Raw genomic sequence first — 18,276 nt, 5'->3', positions numbered from 1 at the left:
AAAGGTTTTTTTCTGCAAGCCCGGGAAAAATCCTTTAGCATGCAAATATGCTAAGGGTGAATGAGCGGAGGGTATTTTCCTCTCTGTACTTCAAAGAGCCCCTGCTAAGTGGGAGACTCTGAGTCTAGTGAAGTCCGGAGTTGAAAAGCCTCAGAGAAATAAAGTGTGAAAATGGCCGGGATGTTGCTGAGTGCCAGATCCCGGTACTCAGCATGAGCCATTCACACTTTGTGACCAAACCCCAGACTGAGAGTCACCAGGTCAGGGGTGGACCCCCGGTATGGTAAACCGCCTAGGTGTCAGGCTGACACATACACTTTGCAAACCGGAAAGCCCATTTTGCCCGTTCTGCAAACTCCGGGCAAATCGGGGATTGGTGGGTTAACTGTTCCCACGGAGGGGATTGGGCACGTATGTTAGAGATAGGACTGTAAACCCTATAAATCTGCCTGCCGAGCTATCCCGTGTGATTCATGACTTATCAAAGCTTTGCTCAAGATTCCGTTCAAGTACAGCGGCAGCGGTTCCAGAACGCAAGGGGTTAACAACATTGTAATCAAGAATTTACACTGGCGACACACTTTATTCGAGCTCGGCTAGTCCCACGAATTCGGGTATACCCGGGTGTATTGAGGTTTGTGACTGTTTTCTGCCCGAGTGCATTGAGGTATTTTCCAAGCAGGGATTGAAGCATTTTATTCCCGCTGGCTGCAATACTGCACAGTATATATATATATATATATACTGCATTACAATTCATGAATTTATGCCATCTGGTAGACACGCGAAGCATTGCAGCCTATTAAATCCTAATCATTATCATTTAACAGATCAGCCGCCCATCAGCCAGGCATGAACCCAGGCTGGGAAGGCAAACGCAACGGGGCTTGTAAGAGGTGAGGAGCGGCGCATTCCAGGTATCTGCCAGGTACATACTGGGTATTTGCTCGAATAAAGTGTGTCGGTGCAGTACCCCTACTTCAGGAATTCGTTAGCCCTGGGGACTCCCGAACGATTCCCAATGAACTAGAACAAACTTCTTTCATTTGGCGGAAATATTAGGTTGGCAAGTTGCGACCTAGCCAAAAGGACTTTAAGCCAGAGACTTTATTTCTTCAACTTTTGTTCAATGGACAATTTATTTTGTGTATTCTGAGGTTGTCGTGTGTTTGTCTGTAAAGGAAATAAATGACAATTTATTTTGCCCACCTTGTTATGCTCAATCGAGAATCCCAAAAATATAAAAGTGTTGATAAGTACTGGTCTACCGTGACACACCTCCCCACTTGACACCTTAGTATGTCGCCGCCTTTCAACTCCGGACTTTTTTCCGGGCAAGCGGGGTGTCTTAGAAGTCCAGGGCTGAATGTGCGCCGTTACCTTTGCAGGAATTTCCTGCCATACATTTCTAACGGCAGTGATTATAAATAAAGCATTTCCTCTGTCTCTGGCGTGTTACATGAAAATCCCAATATGCCTAACATGTTGGTACAATTAAAATAGGGGGACTTTAAGTCATCAATTTTTATATAACTCTGTAAAAATTGCACAATATATTTCCTGATTTTACCCGAACAGCGCTCACAGCAAATCTCAGCGCTCCAGGAGCTTTCTAGCGAAAGTTAGCTAAAAGCCGCTTGCTTATGCTGCTAGCTGTTGAGTTTTAAAAACCATTTTTTAATTGCAATACCTTTGTAATACCTTTTACATTTAGAATCACATTTGTCTCGCCACCTTATACCTGGTGGGAGACACACATACATTTATATTGAAGTTACAGTGTTCATGCCATCACTATGTTGCAGAGCTGACAATCTACAATTCCCCAATATGGCTCAGGGGCACCCAGCCAGGCATAATACCTTTATTATTGGCCTGTGTACCCCTTCCCCGTCACATATGGTCCCTGGGGTCACCCGTACTCTGGTAGCCAATATTTAACAACAAGGTAAATCGGGAGATAACATTGCAACTTTATATTGATGACCCTGTGGCCATAATTAGTACTAAAATTAGAAATATGAATCGTGCCCTTATTTCACCTGTTTAATAAATTAAAAAATAAACAATAATCTATACTGAGCCATACTTGTATTGTTGTCATGTTTACCTTACTATTATCAACAAGCAATTGAGTCATCCATCTGTACTGGAACATAAACTAATATTTATTAAATGATTACAAAACTGCCATACTTACATCATCCAATGCTTTAGATTGTATGTAATTAAAATATGGAAATTCTTTGAAGATATTCCTAAATTGTTTAGCTTAATTTTTTTTGTAAAGGAAATTCAGGAAACAAGTTGCTCATATTTACGGATAATGAATAACACTTTGAACGCATTGTTTTTAGTATATGCTTTAAAAATATTGAAATCTTTGTGTTTGTTGTAAGACTCCTATAAAAGGTATTCCTTCATTTGTTATAGTGTCCTCCCTTAAAGTGTTAAGTGTATATACTTTGCTATACAGTAAGTATGTGGCACCTTTAGTGTTACAGATCTTGTTTTTCTAAATCAGGGCAATTATTTTAGCAAGTGGGCCACTTGACAATCTTTGGAAAGCTTAATGTAAAATGTACATTAAGTCGGTGGCAGCAAAGCTTACCAAAGCTCCGCTCTTCACTTGCTCCTCCCCCTCACTCGCTCCTCCCTCCCCTCCCCCCTCAAGTTGTGATTATACCTAAAATCACCTGCGGCGTCACATAGCGCGACGCTGCGAGGCCAAAAAACAAAACACAAAAAAAACAATTAAAGCACACATAGCTGTAGTGGCGTGCGCGCCGCCTGGAGCTGCAGGGCGGCTGACTCTTGAAGATTTTGGCAGGCGACGGATGCGTCACGTGAGCAGTTCAGCCAATGAAGACGAACGAGCTCACAGCCATGCCTCCGCCCCGCCCCCTTGTCTCCTCTCCTGTCTCCTTCACTGCCGAGGCTCCTTGATCAAGATGCCACTCGGCGATAGCGCAGGGTAACATCACCGGATCGCGCTGCCGCTCAGCGACATCTGGTATATTCGAGGCCTAAATCTTCTCCTTTCTCTCTTGGGCCTTTATTGTGGTGCGGGCGACAGAGGAGGCAGCAGCGTAACGGGAGCACACCCAGGTGGGTATTACAGAAATTGGGCCCGACTTCCGTGTTAGAACCAACTGGGTGGGCTCCCGCCGCACTGCTGCTTCCTCTGTCGCTGCCTCCTGTACCACAGGTATGGGAGTTGGTCCCTACCTGTGGTCGGCTTCAGGCAACCATCCGGCCCATACTTTGCGCACCCCTGGTCCAAATGGTCAAAACTGAGGCTACGATTTTGAACTGGAATATCCAAAGTTTCAAAGATTTTGCCTCTCTAAATGTTTGTTTCCAATTTGAGGATTATGGACTGATACATTCTCTCCAAAGTACTCCCTATCTTATACTAAGAATGTTTACATGTTTTGCAATGAAATGTATTACAAAGACAGTAGAATACTAGTTCATCTTATACATAACAGTGCTTTTTTCTGTTTTAACACTAATTTTTTAGGAAAATAATTACCAGTGCTACAGAATGTACAATCACCCATTAGTATCCAAAACACACAAAAGCTATTATGTATAATAAAATGTAGGAAGTAACATGAAGTATCCTAGAACTATCATGATTACTGAAATTTAGACTGATAAGGATACGGATTTCAGTGACAGGCCTTAAGATACCACATGCAGCCTCATCTACAAACAAAAAAGTTAAGTAGCTTTTTTCTTAGGATGCATAAGATTGGAAAATACTTAAAACTGTAAACATAACTTAAATAAATGTAATATGAAAATAAACACACTTTCATTCAAACCTGCACTACTAGTGACCTATTAGTTAATAAGTTCAAGAATAAAGTACACTTGCTATAATGAAGATGCCACAGTTCCATCCTCCATGCACTGCATCAGTATAGTTAGGAATAAAATGCAACTTTGAATATTTAGTTACTCTTAGTAATATCAGCAATGCATACTTTATAGCTTAAAAAAGAATTTCACATAAAAAGAGCAGTTCTTCATGCAAATTCTTTTTGACACCCCTTTTTTTTAATTATTTACATAAATGGGAAGCAGCTGATCCCCAGAGCTGAACAGTTTTGACTTAAGCTCTGGCAACCCCCTGGTACCCGAGATACATCTCTGTAAAGTTAGCAGAAGTAGTGCCCACGAGGGGGAATACAATGGCATAGAAAAAAATGGGAAATGAATCCCTAATTGGTGCTACAAAGACTGAGTGAATAAAAGCAATGTATTAGAAAATGTGTGTGCTGCGCTATTCGTGAAAAGTGTACGTGGCTAATTAGTGCACTAAAAACACTTAAACTTAAACAGTATAGTGTGTTCGTGTGGCTGCCAATCAGTGAATCTGCCCACCTGTGAATAGTAGAAAAAGAGATACTGTGCAGCGCTTAGTGTAAATAGTAATGTGTTTGCAAGATTTTTGCAAGTATTGTTATTGCAACCAATATAGAAACAACATTAAATATTAAGAAAAATCTTAAACAATGTGTCTAATTAATACAACCGTGAACAATGTCCTTTTGAATGTTCAATACTCCATTGCTGATGATGGGATCAAGGTTGAACTCGGCATATGAAAAGAAAAAACATACCAAACAGTGTGATATTGTACCCTAAGGTTAATACTACACCTAATGGTTTGAGAATGGTGAATTCCTCAGAGGTAGGAATACTCAAGAAATTGAGATGAAAAAAGTGCATTTAATAAACATTAAAAACAATCACATGTACAACACTGCAATAAAATCCACTCCTTATGCCAGCAAAAATTGGAATCCTACTTACAGGAGATTGGTAGGTGTTGCGCACTGAATAGTAATCTTTGTAGGTAGTAGCTGCCTCTCTTCCCCGGCAGGCGCTTCTGGAGTCCTGGATGCGTCTTAGGCCTGGGACATAGTGAATTGAAGCTCGCTGAGGCGGACTGAGCCGCGCTGAGCAGATGCACAAGGCCCCCACATCTGTCATCAGCGCGGATATAGTTTCCCCCTCCGCATGTGCGCTGATGCGTGCGGAGGCTCAGAAACTTTGCTGAGACAGGCAGGTTTCAAATTTGCCGCTCGGGGAAGCGGAGGAGCGGTCACGTGACTAGGCCCGCCTCCCGCTCCACCTCCTGACACGCTTCTGCTCCGTCTCCGCCTGCCCCGCCCCCAGAGCCCGCTCACTGCCTCGCCTGCAAGGACAGGAAAAAGCTCCATTTTGGAGCAGGCGAGGCAGAGCATGTTTAATCCTCTATGTCCCAGGCCTAATCCAGACCCGCTGGTGCGTGCAGGATCTCCTGAGGCCACTGGGTGAAGTATGCTGAGACATAAGAAATGTGTGTAGGGTTTTAGACGTCACGACGGTGGCATCAGTGAAGGAGGCGACTCGTTCTGGCGTTGACTTACGATTGGAAGCATTCTGCACTGCACACCAGGACTAATACGGTTGTACAAGTGGTCTTTTTAGTATCCGTGTACTATAATGTTGTGAGTAAATGTTGGCACCAAGGAACTTTGGCTACATATTATGCAGTTCATGTTGGAATAAGCCATTTTGTGTCATTCACATAGACCATATCTTGAGTTGAATGTTTCCATTTACGGCTACCTCAAGATTAAATTGACACTAGTTACTCCAATGATATTCAACACCTAAGCTCTTACAAATTGGTGTTTTGCTTCCAATCAAGTGTTTTGAGATTTCCTATTTGCACCTGATATCGTGCACATTATTATATGTATGTTTGCATGATATCATATGCTCTAGCACTAGAGCTTTGATGGTCTATGATTAATAAGATAGTTGTAGACAACAGCAATTGTTTAACAGTCTGGTGTAAAGACTATATGTATACCATTCTCTCACCCATTCAAGGGCATTGGGTGCTTATAGTGCATCAGGGAATTAACTGGTTATTATCGTTATGCTATTCCATCAATAGAGCATTATAACCTATACATGCATCTGTCAAATCCTGATTAACAATTACTGTGCTTATGCAGGATTCTAAGGCTACGACCCCGCTGCACGCGCGCCTGCGAGGCTGGCGGCGCGTGCAGCCGAGTTCCCCAGTCTGCAGTGAGCTGCAGGGGGATAGACAGGGGGGGCGTGACGCGCAGCCATGACATTACCCGTCAGGTTTACCCTCATTGGCTGAACCGCGGGGGCGTGGCCTAGCGCTCCGTCACTAGGTCAAATCTCAATTTTCCTGACTCCTGGAAAAACTGTCAGCTCAGCGTGGTGGCCGCCCCTCGCAGCGGGCCCGGCCCCATTGAAGGGCGGCTCTTGTCCCCGCAGCAGCCAGTGGGGACCAAGCCTAAGGTGTATAAAATACTGTGTCAAGTATTTCAGTCTGACTGGTAACCACCATAAATACCACTTTTTTTGCGGACAATAGGAAACAATTTGCATTTGGGTGTGAGCTTTATACAACACCTTTTGGAGTCCTGAGGCTTAATAGACACCATGATTGCTAGCAATGGCAATATACACTGAGACACTATTGCTGCTATTGTTTGTAATAAAGTCTATAGTCTTTGACTCAGCTACAATTTATCCCAGTCAGTTTTGAATCATTACGAGTCGCCCCATTGGGGATTTTACATTATTGTGCTTTGTATATATTTTAACGTTGTCGCTGTTGAATATAAATAATAAAACTTTATTTTTTTGGTTTTGTGAGATAATACTCACTCTAGTGTGTAATTGGGAAGGAGTTAATTTACTCCCCTAGTGGGACAATTGATATCCCAGGCTATTATAGCTTATCAAAATTATGTATAATACTGAGTGCAGTTATCTGGGTTCTAGTGTTAACCGTGTGTTAACTTCTGTTCCTCATACAATATCACACTATGCTTGGTATGTTTATTCTTTTCATATGCCGAGTTCAACCTTGATCCCATCATCAACAATGGAGTAATTGAACATTCAAAAGGACATTGTTCACGGTTGCATTAATTAGACACATTGTTTAAGATTTTTCAGAATATTTTATGTTGTTTCTGTATTGGTTGCAATAGCAATACTTGCAAACACATTACTAGTTACACTAGGGGCCGCACAGTATCTTTCTTTCTAAATGCAATGGATGTTTATACATGAAAAATATTCTGAACTATCAAAAATAGGCAGTGAATGAAATAGATCTATAGTCCATCTATTGAGCCCAGTTGTATGTGGGATAATGCGGTAACCACCTCACCTGATATCCCATGCGGAGGACAAGGGGGGGGGATGATCTATGCTGCCTGAGACAGAACCCCCTTGTTGAGTGCGTGGATCACCACCCACTGCTCCGTAGTTTGGTGAGTGGAATACCGTGACCACACTGGGTAAGGGTTAGATAACTCAGCTGAGCGCCAAAGTGAATAACAGTACTCACGATGCATGTGATGCAGCCTGGTTCCGATGTGTGTGCTTCAGTCTTGATTGGATATACAGGAGTACAGTGGTAGAAAAAAGGCTGACCACAGCAAAAAGTCAAAGGGCTGGGGCAGGTAAAATTAATTATTTAATAGGCATGACATCCACAATATATGAACTAACAAAGAGGACCCACCTTTTTCAATAATTTTTTCGGCTGTCATGCCTATTAAATAATTCATTTTACCTGCCCCAGCCCTTCGTCTTTTTGCTGTGCTCAGCTTTTTTTCTACTACTATACTCCTGGAAAAAAATGACAGATTAAATCTTTCGCTTTACACGGGTCAATAGGAAGCTACAATGTAATTAGCGGAAGTACTGTCGCTAGCTTTACAGGTATGTATCTTGGGAACCAAGGTGGTCCCCACAGCCCCGAGAATCCCCTGCTTCCCACACAAATAAAAAAAAGGGAGGGGGGGCAGGGGGTGAACTGCACCTTTAACCTTCATGATGGACTGGAACAACATGTCTGTTATATTTATCAAGGAAAATATCAACATTTTAACAAGAATACTTCAGAAAAATGGGGTGATTTCTGCACTTGAACAAAATAGAAGAGACCAAACAATATAAAAAAATATATATGTAGGTTAAATGAAGCTTTTGTTCTACCAGATCATGAATCCTGCTGAAAGGATATATTTGGTTACCCTAGAATAACAATAGAAACTGATAATTACCTTTTGCACTAAGCAACTTTAAAGATTCGGGAAAGGAATATGTTTCTTCATTTACTTCATCATTTTGAAGAGAAACTTCATTGTCATTAAGTAGACTGAACGCTAAATGTTGAGACAGACATTTGTTATGATCGGTCTTCATTGAGTCTTCATCTGCTCTGGTGGACGTTACAGTTTGCGAAGTATCCATATTCTCCATTAAAGCATGGCTGTTTTCATGTTTGAATAAATAATCATGTTTTTTAAATAAGCTGTATAAACAAGCATATGGCATGAATTAAAATAATGTAACTTGTGTACGTTTATGTTAAAAGCAGCAGTATTCACAACATTTTCATTTTTAACCTCCCTTTGTGTAATGCCAACCGTCTATAATATGCACGTTCCAACACCCCATCAGTCACAAGCCTGTCACGGATAAAAGCAGTCACTATTTTAACACTACAATTGTTTGCCCAATTTTTCTAGATGTTTCAGTAAATAGAAATCCTGTATTTTAGCTGAATTTGTTATTTTCCATTAAAGTTCTCATGCTATATTTTCAATGTTACATACAGTATGCAGCAAAAACTCGGTGAAATTTAGAAGAATTATACTCGTGCTCATTAGTTTTTATGCACTAAGACCAATTGACTTGCATCTAACAGCACATCTGAAATATGACACTTCATACTCTGGTATATGTAATGATTAGTGCAATAAAAAGTGATGCACATCATTTCTACATTAAAGATAAAATGAGAAAAGATAACAAGAGAAAAAAAACATTATAGGCCATATTTACTAAGCAGTCTTCTGCCATAAGACACCCTCCCGCGGTAGAAGACACTTTACAGCCCATGCAAGTCAATGGGCTGGGAGGTTTCTTCCAGAGCTGGAAGCTGTTGTATAGCAAAAAACTGCTTAGTAAACATGAGCCTGTTAGTTGCATGCAATTAGAAAGGCAAGAGGAAGGGCACAGATATATGCATTTAACAGAGATGTTTTTCTAATGGACCAAGAGGATATAGTCATAAACCATTACAAAAAGACACAGATTATTATACAAGTGCAATTGCTGGAATGAAGAATTACCTTTTTTTGAACACACGTGCATTCTCATCAAAAACAGCATGTATTTTGCTATCTAAAGGCTTCTGTGCAGGCTGCAGAAAATCTGGCATTTTAGCCTCGTCGTCACCAAAGGCAAACCAGGGAGATGGTAATATCATGTTCCCTGCACTTAGATTTCCTGTGTTTGATATCAAGTTTGTGCTCAAATTAATTCCATACTGTGAGGCATATGTCACTGAAGAATGGCTTTCTGCTACATTTGCCTTCTTAAATGGTGGTGTAAACTTTTTTGGTTGTATTAATTTATCTTTAAAAAAAAAAAAAAAAAACGTATAAGCGCACACGGTTTATTCTGATCAAATGTAATGTTTAGTGGTCAATGGCACTAGTGCAATATACAAAACAGTTACAGGGTTGAGAATGTGATATTTCATCTTTTGACTTACTTTAAAATTGTTCTTAATATTGAAATGTACTATGTGCAAGTAAAAAATATAACCAGTGCCTTATCTAACCAACGTAATTTTCAAGGTATTTTTGATATAACACAAAACCAATAACAGACATTTTAACATTTCTGATTACACAGTATGTTGTAATGTAGATATACCATGAGCCCGGCGTACATTTGTTAATAGATGCAGTCCAATTTAGGACTTTATTCTGTAAAGTGCAACAGCGCCACTTTGGATGTCCCATGTTAATGGGACGTTCCATGTGATAGCGCTGTACTGGCTCTTTCCCAGTTTAAAGAATAAGGGCTGAAGTATCCATTTTTCTAAGATATGTTTGATAACTGCAAAGCGTACATTTAAAAGTACAATAACAGGTTTAACTCGATGGACATATGTTTTTTTCTCAACATAACTCATATTACTATGTAATAACAAATAGTACAGAATATACAATACAAACCTCTTTTTCCACTGAGGCCATTTGTAAAACAAATGTAGAAAATCATAACAGTTGCCATATTTAGGATTTCACATAAAAAGCAATTCACAGCAATATTCCTTTCACAGGGAAGCATATGATCCACATAAAAAAGGGGAACGCAAAGGCGCCGTTAATCATCAGTAAAGTTGCACAAGAGTAAGCAAAGCACACCTAGATGAATACCTTTATATGTCAGAAAAGACTGCAATATCAAAGTATACATGCAAGTCTACTATTTTATTTAGAAAGCATGTAATATTTGCAGTTAGCAATTGTTTTTACATTATACTGAAATATTCAATACAAATCATTTCATATCTATTTCACTGGATATTTCTAAGACCTATAACACAATAAGCTAATGTGGGTTGTTCATGTAAACGGACTTAAGCTCCAGCTTTACACAAAGTGATAGAAAATGTAAATGAGTGCAATGTTTTACCCGGTGATTTCACGTTTTTTAACTCCTTTTGAAGATCTTGAGTCAATGGAATTTCAGCAATGCTAGGAGCTGGTGCATGAAGCCAGCTTCTCAGGTCTTGGTTTTCCATCATCCTATTGTTTCAAATATGAAAAAGTATATATTACAAATTACAGCAAATCTATGAAACATTGGTGTTTATTCGTAGGTACATAGATGAGGTTGAAAAGACATACAGGCATACCCCACATTAACGTACGCAATGGGACCGGAGCATGTATGTAAAGCGAAAATGTACTTAAAGTGAAGCACTACCTTTTCCCCACTTATCGATGCATGTACTGTACTGCAATCGTCATATACGTGCATAACTGATGTAAATAACGCATGTGTAACAGGCTCTATAATCTCCCCGCTTGCTCACAGCTTTGGTACAGGTAGGGAGACAGTATAGCTGTTCAGGACGTGCTGACAGGCGCATGCGTGAGCTGCCGTTTGCCTATTGAGCGAGATGTACTTACTCGCGAGTGTACTTAAAGTGAGTGTCCTTAAACCGGGGTATGCCTGTACAGTGGCAAGAAAAAGTTTGTGAACCCCTTAGGATTTTCTCATATTTCACATATTTCAAACCTAAAATGTTATTAGATCTTAATCTAGGTCCTAATAATAGATACAGATAACCTGATCAAACAAATGACACAAAATCATGGTACTTTGTCAACATTTATTTATCCACAAAATGGTTCAACATTCCATATCTATGTGTGAAAAAGTATGTGACCCTTTAGATTCAGTACCTGGTGGCGCCCCCATGAGCAGCAATGACTTCAACTGCGAGTTTCCTGTAACTGCTGGTCAGTCTCGCACATCGGTTTTGAGGAATTTTTACACCTTCCTCCTTACTCAGTGACATTTAAGGGCTCTCTTGCATGGACAGCTTAATTCAGGTTCTGCCAAAAACATTTCGATGGGGTTTAGGTCCGGATTTTGACAAGGCCATTCTAAAACGCGCAATTTCTTCTTCTGCCGCCATTCTTTTGTAGATCTGCTTGTATGTTTAGGATCATTGTCTTGCTGCATGACCCACTTTCGCTTCAGCTCATGGATGGATGGCCTGACATTCTGCTCTAGAATCTTCTGATAGAATGCAAAATTCATAGTTGTGTCAATGATGACAAGAAAGGTGTTCAGGTCCTGAGGCAACAAAGCATCCCCAAGCCATAACACTCTCACCACGATTGATGGTTAGGATGAGGTTCTTCTGTTCTAATGCAGTGTTTGGTTTTCGACAAACATAACGTTTCTCATTGAAGCCAAAAAAGTCTACTTTTGACTCATCTGCCCAGAGAACATTGTTCCAGAAGTCTTGTGGATCATCTACAGTATGTGCTCTTTGGTGAGCTTCAGGCGGCAGCAATGTTCTCTTTAGTGTAGTGGTTTCCTCCTGGCTATCCTTCCTTTTTCTGATAGTTGAGTCATGAACACTCACAATAGCCAAAGTGAGAGTGGCCTGCAGATCCTTGGATGTTACTCTGGAGTTCTTTGTGACTTCCTGGATGATTTGGAAGTTTGTTCTTAGAGAGATTTTGGTAGGATGACTGATCCTGGGTAGTGTGACTGTGGTCTTGGACATTCTCCATTTGTCTGACAGTGCATTGCTGGAGCCCCAAATCATTATAAATGGTTTTGTAACCCTTTTCTAGACAGATGAGCATCAGTAACTGCTTTCCTGAAGTCCAAAGAGATTTCTTTCGATTGTGGTATGGTGAAGACCAAACTCACAACGTTTCTGATCTTTATATAGCGTGGGGACATCCAAGCTCACCCCCTGAAAATCTACCTAATTATTTAAACAACTGATTCTAATTATCCCCTTTAATTTAGCTGAGAAAACCAGGGTTTCACTTACTTCGGCACATACCCTTAATTACTCATTGTTTGTCTAATTCATTCATCATTTTGTTACAAAAGACATGGAATTGGTTAATATAAGCGCTATTGGATATTTAAGAAAATACTGGCTTTGAGTGAAGAAGCTTATCATGGAAAAACTATGAAATTTCCGTAATTATCATTGGGGTTCTCAAATTTTTTCTCGCTACTTATGTCCATCATGTTCAACCTATGTTAAATTTAGATGACAGATACTTTATCCTATATTTGTATTTACACTATATTGATCCAGAGAAAGGCAAACAAAAAACCCCAGTGACACATCATGTAATGATATCTCATAAGGGAAAAAATAAATTCCTTCTTGACACCAATACTGGCAAACAGATTACTCCCTGGATAAACATCCTTCCCATGTATACTTATTTGGTATATCCCTGTATACCTTTCCTTTCTAAAAAGATGTCCAACCTTTTTTTTGACGATATCTATTGTATCTGTCATCATAGTCTCCATGAGTAATGAATTCCACATTTTAACTACCCTTGCTGTAAAGAACCCTTTTCTTTGTTGCTGGTGAAATCTCCTATCCTCCTACCTTAAGGGATGACCTGGTGTCGTTTGTACTGCTCTTGGGATGAATAATTCTTTTGAAAGCTCCTTGTATTGACCCCGAATATATTTTTATATAGTCATCATCAGAGCTCGACAAATGATGCAAAACGCTACTCACCAAGATACGGACTCGCCCCCTAAAAACGTGTCTCTTAATGACACTGTACAATGGCAAAAATGTGAGTGAGCGTGTGCTGCCTCTCTCACCCCATGCCTCTTCCTTCTCACCCCCTCCTTCTATTCAGCTCTAACCCCCGTCCTCCACCTCCTCTCACCTACCTGGCTTCGGTGGAGCAGGGAAGCAGAGGAGAACAGCAGACGGCAGCGAAAAAAGAGGACACAGAAGGAGGACGTCAGGCAGTGGCAGAAGAAGAGAACGGAGAACTGCAGGAGTTGAGCAGGGCAGCAGAGGAGGAAGACAGTGGAGGTCGGCAGAAGAAGAGGACTGAGGACCACTGGAGCGGAGCAGAGGAGGAAGGCAGCGGGAGGACTGAGGACCATGTGAGCGGAATAGGGCAGCACAGGAGAACGGCCAGGAGGAGCTGCACTGTAGCAGCGGCAGACACCGGGAGTCAGTAAAGATTTCTGGGTTGAACTGATGGGGCGCGCTCTTCCCCGGCCGTCCTCCTGTGCCGCCCTGCTCCGCTCACATGGTCCTCAGACCTCCTCTTCTTCCGCCGCCGCCCGCCATCTTCCTCCTCTCCTGCCCTGCTCCACTCCCATGGTCTATTATTAATGTTAATGAAAACAGCTTCTCGCCAGCTGCTAATATCAACTCGCATGGGGCGAGCGAGCTTATTTGTCGAGCCCTGGTTATCATATCCCCTCTTCGGCGCCTCTTTTGTAATGTAAACAAATCTAATTTGACTAGCCTCTCTTCTAGGGGAGGGGAGGAAGGAGGGGGAGGAGGAAGGCGGCTTGGGAGGGAAGTCTGTGAGGCAGCTGTGCATGGCTCTCCCTCCCTCTCCCCCCCCCTCCAAAAGGTAGGGGGGGAAGTGTGTGTGTGTTGTGTGTTTCGCACAGCCGGGGTGGACGGGGGGGCGGACAGGAGGGCCGCGCCCCCCTCGTCATTGCCCCCGCCCCTCGACCCATTTGGCAACGCCCCCCCAGCGCGCATCACAGTTCACTGCAGACCGCAAATCGCGGTGCAGTGAGTTGCACGCGCCGCCGGCAAGCAAGGCAGCCGTGCGGACGCGTGCAGCTGGGCCTAAGCCTGCTGTCTACAAGCATTGCTAAATCTTTCTCCATCAAGGATTGACCTAATTTTGCCCTATTTAATTTATAAATTGCTTGTTTATTCTTGTTTCCCAAATGCATAATTTTACATTTATCTCTATTAAACCTCATCATTTAAGTGCCAGAGTTTCCAGTCGATCCAAGTCCACCTGGAGAAAAATGACATCCTGCTCTGATTTTACTACCCTACACAATTTAGTGTCACCAGCAAACATGGAGAACTTACTCTCTATGCCAACCTCAAGGTCATTAATAAACAAGTTAAAAAGCAGGGGTCCCAGTACCGTTCATTGAGGTATTCCGTTTACAACTTTAGCCGAACCTGAAACAGTTAATTTATGACAACTCTCTGTTTTCTATCCTTCAACCAGTTTTCAATCGAGGTGCAAATATTTTTACCAGGTCCAATTTCCTTTGTTTTTTTTTTTTTTACACTAAGCTCGTGTGTCACCATATAACTCTATGCCCAGGACATACTTGAAAACGAGAGGCAACTCTCAATGTATTACTTCCTGGTAAAACATTTTATAAATAATTAAAAAATATAAAAAGCCTTTGCCAAATCTAAGTAGACCACATAAGCTGCATTACCCTGGTCTAAAGTCCTACTTACCTCTTCAAATAAACGAATAAGGTTAGTTTATCACAACCTATCCTTCATAAATCCATGCAGACTAATATTATACCGTATTTTATTTATTTATAAAAATGTTTAACCAGGAAGTAATACATTGAGAGTTACCGCTCGTTTCCAAGTATGTCCTGGGCACAGAGTAATAAAAAATACATGATTACTTAAAGAACAGGGGTTATGCAGTCAAATCACGGACAGAGAGTTGGAAAAATGGGTACAGGGGATAAAAGGCTTGTGAGTTTTAGATTGAAATAGAGCAGCTTTAACATCACTTTTACATCACCAGACATCAGCGAACGGCAGCAAACGGCTCACACCCTTTGACTGCCCTTCGGCTGTGCGCCTTTGGGGCAACGCAGATGCACACTGGGGTGGGTTGCTGAGATGCCATGCAGCTGTGAACAAAAGCTCTTTCTGTCCTCATGGCTCATTAACATTCCAGTGGGTGGGGTTGACGTTCCACAGAGAAGCAAATGTTAACCCTTAGCACGCTGGTCCTTTGCAGGTGCCGCTCTTGGGGAGCCCTATCAGGCTGTGCGCCTTTGGGGCAACACAGATGCACACTGGGGTGGATGGCTGAGATGCAAATATATGTATTTAATGTATTAAATCTTCAAGTAACTTCCCCACTATTGATGTGAGGCTTACAGGTCTGTAATTGCCCAGTTGTGATCAAGCTCCCTTTCTAAATACAGGCACCATGTCTGCTTTATGCCAATCTTGTGGCACTAAGCCGGGGGAAAAGGAGTCCTTGAATATTAAATGTAATAGTTTGGCTATTATGGAATACAGCTCCTTAAGAACCCTTTGTTATATGCCATCAGGGCAAGGTGCCTTATCTGTTTGAATTTTATCAAGCCTCTAATAGAGGTTATGGCTTCCTCCTGTTGCACTATTTGTGCAACTGATTCTTCCCTGGTAAATACAGTGACAAATAATTTATATAATACCTGTCTTTTCCTTATCTCCATGTTTCAATCATTAAAATGAAAGAGCCATTAGCAATCATTAATAGCCAATCACGTTAATGCCCATCAAAACTCACTAAAGTATGTCACAGAGAACTTCCCCCAACCACCACCGCAACAATTCTCCCCTACGGGGGGGCGGACAGGACGGCCGCGCCCCCCTCGTCATTGCCCCCGCCCCTCGACCCATTTGGCAACGCCCCCCCCAGCGCGCATCACAGTTCACTGCAGACCGCAAATCGCGGTGCAGTGAGTTGCACGCGCCGCCGGCAAGCAAGGCAGCCGTGCGGACGCGTGCAGCTGGGCCTAAGCCTGCTGTCTACAAGCATTGCTAAATCTTTCTCCATCAAGGATTGACCTAATTTTGCCCTATTTAATTTATAAATTGCTTGTTTATTCTTGTTTCCCAAATGCATAATTTTACATTTATCTCTATTAAACCTCATCATTTACGTGCCAGAGTTTCCAGTCGATCCAAGTCCACCTGGAGAAAAATGACATCCTGCTCTGATTTTACTACCCTACACAATTTAGTGTCACCAGCAAACATGGAGAACTTACTCTCTATGCCAACCTCAAGGTCATTAATAAACAAGTTAAAAAGCAGGGGTCCCAGTACCGTTCATTGAGGTATTCCGTTTACAACTTTAGCCGAACCTGAAACAGTTAATTTATGACAACTCTCTGTTTTCTATCCTTCAACCAGTTTTCAATCGAGGTGCAAATATTTTTACCAGGTCCAATTTCCTTTGTTTTTTTTTTTTTTACACTAAGCTCGTGTGTCACCATATAACTCTATGCCCAGGACATACTTGAAAACGAGAGGCAACTCTCAATGTATTACTTCCTGGTAAAACATTTTATAAATAATTAAAAAATATAAAAAGCCTTTGCCAAATCTAAGTAGACCACATAAGCTGCATTACCCTGGTCTAAAGTCCTACTTACCTCTTCAAATAAACGAATAAGGTTAGTTTATCACAACCTATCCTTCATAAATCCATGCAGACTAATATTATACCGTATTTTATTTATTTATAAAAATGTTTAACCAGGAAGTAATACATTGAGAGTTACCGCTCGTTTCCAAGTATGTCCTGGGCACAGAGTAATAAAAAATACATGATTACTTAAAGAACAGGGGTTATGCAGTCAAATCACGGACAGAGAGTTGGAAAAATGGGTACAGGGGATAAAAGGCTTGTGAGTTTTAGATTGAAATAGAGCAGCTTTAACATCACTTTTACATCACCAGACATCAGCGAACGGCAGCAAACGGCTCACACCCTTTGACTGCCCTTCGGCTGTGCGCCTTTGGGGCAACGCAGATGCACACTGGGGTGGGTTGCTGAGATGCCATGCAGCTGTGAACAAAAGCTCTTTCTGTCCTCATGGCTCATTAACATTCCAGTGGGTGGGGTTGACGTTCCACAGAGAAGCAAATGTTAACCCATAGCACGCTGGTCCTTTGCAGGTGCCGCTCTTGGGGAGCCCTATCAGGCTGTGCGCCTTTGGGGCAACACAGATGCACACTGGGGTGGATGGCTGAGATGCAAATATATGTATTTAATGTATTAAATCTTCAAGTAACTTCCCCACTATTGATGTGAGGCTTACAGGTCTGTAATTGCCCAGTTGTGATCAAGCTCCCTTTCTAAATACAGGCACCATGTCTGCTTTATGCCAATCTTGTGGCACTAAGCCGGGGGAAAAGGAGTCCTTGAATATTAAATGTAATAGTTTGGCTATTATGGAATACAGCTCCTTAAGAACCCTTTGTTATATGCCATCAGGGCAAGGTGCCTTATCTGTTTGAATTTTATCAAGCCTCTAATAGAGGTTATGGCTTCCTCCTGTTGCACTATTTGTGCAACTGATTCTTCCCTGGTAAATACAGTGACAAATAATTTATATAATACCTGTCTTTTCCTTATCTCCATGTTTCAATCATTAAAATGAAAGAGCCATTAGCAATCATTAATAGCCAATCACGTTAATGCCCATCAAAACTCACTAAAGTATGTCACAGAGAACTTCCCCCAACCACCACCGCAACAATTCTCCCCTACTTCTTAAAAATGTATATTTAGAGGGGGTGTGGCCAACCACTGAACTGCAAGGACGTGCAGCTCCAGGCCCCAGAGCTAAAAAAAAAAAGGCACGCCTAACCCCACTAAAGCCGGAGAAAATAGCCCCAATGAAAGCAGAGGGTGAGGGGGAAGGAGTAGCTCTCCCCAAACAAAACTATTCCCCCAAGGGGAAGGTGCAAGCGGCCTGTGGACACAGGAGGAGAGCCGGGACCGGCATTACAAGATGGCCCCAAATCGCGCCTGAAGGGGTAGATGCGGAGGTCTCGAGGCAGCGGGCTCAGCGCCCGAACAACAACAATCTGATCCT

The 18,276-nt window shown here is 41.8% G+C and overlaps 1 protein-coding gene across 8 annotated transcripts in view; it reads right to left on the bottom strand.

Annotated features, from left to right (window-relative positions):
* HFM1 (helicase for meiosis 1) overlaps nt 1-18,276 on the bottom strand; it is a 188,835-nt gene that overhangs the window by 99,086 nt on the left and 71,473 nt on the right. For all 8 annotated transcript variants that reach the window (XM_075615558.1, XM_075615549.1, XM_075615550.1 and 5 more), the window contains 5 exons: nt 10,555-10,667; nt 9,198-9,483; nt 8,124-8,374; nt 3,670-3,711; nt 2,201-2,271 (listed from right to left, as the gene is read on the bottom strand). In XM_075615558.1, coding sequence (XP_075471673.1) covers nt 2,201-2,271; nt 3,670-3,711; nt 8,124-8,374; nt 9,198-9,483; nt 10,555-10,667 — 763 coding nt within the window. The remainder of the gene's footprint in view (nt 1-2,200; nt 2,272-3,669; nt 3,712-8,123; nt 8,375-9,197; nt 9,484-10,554; nt 10,668-18,276) is intronic.

The sequence above is a fragment of the Ascaphus truei genome, chromosome 10 (genome assembly GCF_040206685.1).
Source record: "Ascaphus truei isolate aAscTru1 chromosome 10, aAscTru1.hap1, whole genome shotgun sequence".
Taxonomy (NCBI): domain Eukaryota; kingdom Metazoa; phylum Chordata; class Amphibia; order Anura; family Ascaphidae; genus Ascaphus; species Ascaphus truei.
Note: the sequence above shows the minus strand (reverse complement) of the source record. Positions and strands in the feature narration are given on the sequence as shown.